The sequence below is a fragment of the Lipotes vexillifer genome, unplaced genomic scaffold (assembly GCF_000442215.2).
Source record: "Lipotes vexillifer unplaced genomic scaffold, Lipotes_vexillifer_v1.1 scaffold98, whole genome shotgun sequence".
NCBI classification, from domain to species: domain Eukaryota; kingdom Metazoa; phylum Chordata; class Mammalia; order Artiodactyla; family Lipotidae; genus Lipotes; species Lipotes vexillifer.
The window spans coordinates 1,847,089-1,852,339 of record NW_006799611.1 but is presented as its reverse complement, the minus strand read 5'-3'; the positions used below and the strand labels follow the sequence as shown (position 1 = coordinate 1,852,339).

At 60.6% G+C, this 5,251-nt stretch overlaps 1 protein-coding gene across 2 annotated transcripts in view; it reads left to right on the top strand.

Annotated features, from left to right (window-relative positions):
- The window catches only part of AK1 (adenylate kinase 1), a 10,117-nt gene that overhangs the window by 2,055 nt on the left and 2,811 nt on the right, over positions 1-5,251 (top strand). The window contains exons 2-5 of one of the 2 annotated variants that reach the window (XM_007471744.1): positions 1,829-1,867; positions 3,424-3,459; positions 3,627-3,790; positions 4,552-4,668. In XM_007471744.1, coding sequence (XP_007471806.1) covers positions 1,861-1,867; positions 3,424-3,459; positions 3,627-3,790; positions 4,552-4,668 — 324 coding nt within the window. In that variant the 5' untranslated portion in view covers positions 1,829-1,860. Of the gene's footprint in view, positions 1-1,828; positions 1,868-3,028; positions 3,087-3,423; positions 3,460-3,626; positions 3,791-4,551; positions 4,669-5,251 lie in introns of those variants that run through there. The other variant, XM_007471743.1, reaches the window with a different exon arrangement.

The following is a 5,251-nucleotide window of genomic DNA, read 5'->3' as shown; positions in this document are numbered from 1 at the left end:
GGAAAGAGGTTATAACTCATACCCCATGAGCAGCGGGACAGTCAGCAAAGCTGCTAAAGGACCTAGTGGGTGCCAGGCCCAGGGCAGCAGAAAACGTAGCCCCAAGTGTGACCCCAGCCAGGCCCTGGAGCAAGTCTCTCCTCCTCTCCAAGCCTCACTTCCCTCCCAAGGTGACTGTGAGGATGGAGTGAGGCTCCCGGCGCTATGCTCAGCCGGGGCCAGGCCCAGTGTGGTGGACACAGGCCTGCAGTACACAACAGAGAGGCCCAGTACAGTGTGGTGTGTGTGATGCTGGGCGACCGTCACCTGCCAGTGTGGGAGTGGAGAGCAGAGTCCAGGAAGGCTTCCTGAAGGAGGTGACACCTGAACTGAGTCCTAAACAGTAGCACCTTGGGGAAGGGCATCCAGGTGTTGGGTGCAACATTAGCCGGGCCCTGGAGTGGGACACGGTCGTGGTGGGTGAGGGAGATCAAAGCAGTTCAAGCAGTGGCTGATGAGAGGCTGCTCGCTGGGCCCGGTCAGCTACGTTAGGGTTTATTTTGGGGACTGAGGGGGCCATACATGGAAGGGTTTTAAGCAGGTAAAGACGTGGTTTGATGCTTGTCAGAGAAAACCCTGCATGTTGCCTGGTGGGGTACGGCGGTAAGGAGGCCCATGGGAGGCTGGAGCAGTGGCCAGGTCCCCTGCTTGGAACACGGCAGTGGCGGTGAGGACACAGACTGGAGGGACGTTCAGGAGGGGAGGGCTGGGACTTGCGTGTGTGGGGTGACTGTGAGTGGGGAGAAGGGCGTCCGCTCCAACTGCAGCCTCTGGCTGGGTGATAGGGCACAATGCTGGGGACATGGGAGGGACTGTTTAGAGGCTTGGGCTCTGCGGGGTCTCTGGGCCTGTCCAGGGGCTGTAGATGTTTGGGGCTGGGAGAGGAGGCCTGGGCTGGCTGAGCAGGGATGGGCGTCCTGGGAACCTGACGCCCAAAGTGAGAGGGTGGAGTAGGGGCCCTGGCTGGGGATGTCCCCGGCAGGAGGAATGCTGGCCAAGGGTTGAGGGTCAAAGGCCAAGGCAAGAGTGTCTCTGATGTTTGCTGGCGGCCTTGGGGAGGGCTGGTGGGTGGGGAGTAAAGAAGTGGGGGCCAAAGATGTGTTGCAATAACTCTGCAGACACTGATGGAAGGGAAGTTGGAGGGAGACCCCTGGGGCTGTGGATGCAGAGCATGGGGGTCCCAGGAGGCATTGGGCTTGATTTACACACTGAGGGAAGGTGTGGGCAGGGGCCACATCAGGGGTGGAAGTTGGGCCTGTGCAAGGGTGAGAGCCTGGGGACCCCCTCAGTTGAGGACCGTACAGGCTGTGGTCACGTGAGCAGCCCCACAAATTTCTCTCCCACCCTGGGCCTCTGTGTCCCTTTAAGAATCCTGGTCCAAACCTCATCCCAGATGAGGACACGTGCAGCTCCCCTCCCACCTGCCTGCCTCCGGGCCTTCCTCCCGGCCCTGGGGAGAGTTGTCAAGTTGTGGGGCAGAAGCAGGACCCAGGGCCTGTTCTCCGGGAATTGCAAGGGGAGCAGCTCAGCGGTTGCTGGTGTGGCTGTTTATGCCCCTCGGTGCTGCCCCCGCTGTCTGGCCCCAGAGGGAGGAGGCAGGGACAGGACAGTGGAGGCATCCAGAGGAAAGGGGACTTTGTGAAGTCCTCCCAGCCTCCTGGGCCTTCCCTGCCCCCACCGGCCCCTCCACCCTCAGAGGACGGTCAGGGCCTGGCACACCATGTGGCTGGGCGGGAGCAGAGGCAGGAGAATCCCCCTCACCCTCCCCACCTGTGCCCTTGTCTTGCAGAGTGCTGACTTGGCTCCCCAGACCTCGGCAGGATGGAAGGTACGGAAGCTCCTCTCTTTTCCTGCTCACAGCCTGGGCCTGTGTGCCCATCTGTTTAGGGGGTGTGCTTTCGGGAGACATTCGGGGAGGGTTTGGATGTGGCTCTGGGGTTGCTAGAAGGGGCCTATCTGGGGGCCTCCAGCATCTTCCTCAGGCCTCTTGCAGGATATACCAGCTCCAGGATTACTTTTAGAAGGGAAGAGGCCTCCTTGAGGCTCCTAAGGGCCCCATATCTCACCTCCTACACTGGTATTTATAGAGCTGAATCTCTGGCTCTTTCTGGAGAGGGGGGGCGGCACTGGTGAGGGAAGGCCTGCCCTGTGGAGAGGCCCCAAGAGTGCAAATGCCAAGGCAAACAATGACACATTCCTGCCCCTCTCCCAGACCAGCAGGGGTGGGTCTTGAGGATGTCTTGGGCGCTCCTGGCTCCTACAGGCTGGAACCTGGAGGGAGATGTGGGCCAAGAGCCTGGCTGGCCCGCCTCCTGGCAGCACCACCCGTCCCTCCCTGGCGCTGGGCCCCCGGCCTGGGGCGGCTCTTAAAGGAACCCAGCTGTCCTGGTTGCTGCTGCGGCCTGAGGCCGGCAGTCATCCTTCCACCCCCGGGCCTCTGAACATCCGCTGCCACTGGGTTGTGGCCTCCCCCCACGCCCAGGCTTGTGCCCATCACATGGCAGCAGACGGTGGAAACCCACAGAAGTCATTCTTCGGCAGCTCCTCTAGACCTCCAGCCCTGTGGCTGGGAGGACCCCGGGGAACTGCCGAGCTCACCTCCCCACTGGGGCAGGGACTTCTTTCCTAAGTGCACACAGTGCACTTCCCTGAGAAGCGGGGAAGGCCTGGCAGCCTGGGAAGAGGCCCCGGCCCCAGCCCTAGCTCTGGCATCCCTGGAGCAGGCCCCTGCCTCTAGGCCTGGGTTCCCCTCTCTCTGGTGGGGCTACGGTCTTGCTGAGTTCTGAGATAGAGGTTGAAACGTAAGCTCCCTCCCTCTCTCGGCAAGGGTTCCACGTGCCCACCAGAGCCCTCTTCCCCCAGCAACCGTCTCCAGGGCAACGTCTGTTGTGGTTGCCAACTCCACACTGGTACCGCCCAGGGAAGGCAGGCAGCAGGCTGGCCCAGGGCCTGGAAGGGGAAGGGCAGGGGACACAGGCAGAGCAGGAGCATGCGGGCCTGCTGCTCGGCACCAGACGCCCGCAGCATGGAAGACGCTAACGCCCGAGGTGACCAGGCGTCTTGGTCCAGCTGCCCACAGGGAGGGGCCGCGAGGGTTGGCGTCCGAGCCCCTGAGGGTCACCCTCACAGCATGTGCTGAGCCCGTAGCCTTCAGGCCTCTGCCTCTCGCCTGGAACAACCTCTTCTCCCTGACCTGTCCCAGTCTCTGAGTTTTCCTCACCCCATTATCCCTCACTCTGGGCTGACTCATCTGCCTCTCTGACGGGACCATGAGCTGTGTGTGTGCAACGGCCTGGGGCCCAGCACAGGCCCGGGATCCCAGAGGTACCTCTGGTTCTCTGTCCAGTGACTCACTGAGCTCTGCTTCCCTTTTCTCTCCCACAGAGAAACTGAAGAAAACCAGGATCATCTTTGTGGTGGGTGAGTCCAAGGCAGGCGGGTGAGGCAGCAGGCAGGGAGGGGCTTTGCAGGCCCTGGTGGGAGCCTGGGCCTGGGGCTGCGCCCTGGGCTCTGCCCCCGCTTCACTGGGTGACCCGGGCAGACCCTGTCCCATTTCTCGGGGCTTCTGAATGGGCGGGCGCTTGCAGGCGGGCCTGGTTCGGGGAAGGGCACCCAGTGTGAGAAGATTGTCCAGAAGTACGGCTACACCCACCTCTCCACCGGGGACCTCCTGCGGGCTGAGGTCAGCTCAGGCTCAGCCAGGGGAAAGATGCTGTCGGAAATCATGGAGAAGGGGCAGCTGGTGCCACTGGTGAGTGGGCCCCGGCAGGGTGAGGGTTGGGGGGTGATGGTGGCCCTGAGCGGACACCAGCTAGCAAAGCCCATGACACACTAGCAAGGCAGACCATGACCTTCCCTGTTTCTGAACCCTCCTGAGGGTCCCCACTGCCCTCGGCAGAAAGTCCCTTCCGGAAGCTCCCAAAAGCCTCCAGGACCTGCCCTGCCAACCCCTCCAGACTCCCACCACCCTGGCCTTTCTGTCCCCTCACATTGATCACACTCTCTCCTGCCTGGAATGTTCTTTCCTCCTCATCTTTCATACCTTGCTGACTCCTCAGACTTAGGCTAAGACCCCCCCCCCACCTCCCGCCAACTTTATACTCCAGTAGCCTCCCTTCTTTGCCCATATAACCCATGTCATTATTGGAAACTATAAATCAACTGTGTAATTGTCTGTCCCTGCAGCAGACTGTGAGTTTGCGGAGGGCAGGGAAGGTCTGCTTTGTTCACAGCTGTGTCCTCAGGGCCCAGACAGGAGGCTGGGAGGAGGGGCTCAGTCATATTATTGAGTGAATGAAGAAATGAATGAATGAATGAACGAATGAATGAATGATTCAATCAATCAATCAAGTAGTCACAGTTCACAGAAGGCTTCCTGGAGAGGGAGGCTTGTTTGGGAAATCTGTGTTAGGGCACAGGGCGTTTCCGGCTGTGGGGCAACTCGTGCAGAGGCCCGAGGAGGGGGTGGAGAATAGGGGGTCATGACTCCGCCTTCTTTTGCCACGCCTCCAGGACACAGTGTTGGACATGCTCCGAGACGCCATGCTGGCCAAGGTAGATACTTCCAAAGGCTTCCTGATCGACGGCTACCCCCGGGAGGTGAAGCAGGGGGAAGAGTTTGAGCGGAGGGTAAGTGCAACCTCTTGGAGCTGTGACATGGGATGAGCCCGCGAAGGTTGCTGTGATGCGCAGTTCTGAGCAGAGGGAGAGAGAGACTGATTGTGGGCGGGTGGGAGGGTGGGCAAGGAGGGAGACCAAGGAGACTTTCTGGAAGTCTTTCTAGAAGTCTAGAAGAAAATGAATGGAAGGAGAGAAGGCACCAGGCTGGGGAATTCACAAAACTGGCCGCAGGTTCCAGCTCAGCTGCTTGAGGCCTTGGGCCAGTCAGTCTGCCTCTCTGAACCTCGGTGTCCCCAACTGCAAAATGGGGACAGACGGTTTGCAGCTGCCTTGAGGGGCAGCGTGGGGATTAGAGAGAATGCATCCTTCAAAAGTGGGGCTTGGCACCCCATAAACACATGATCAGAGGGGCAGGGAACAGCATGGATAGGGCTGGAAGGGTCACGCTGGTGTGGGGAGAACAGAATCTGTGGGGCAGGGCAACCGGCAGTGATGTGGGTGGGAACGTTCAGGCCGGGCTGAGGCCTTGAATGCCACAGAGGGTCGTCTAGTCTCCTTCCAGGTGCCATGGGGAGTCTGGCTGGAAAGAGGG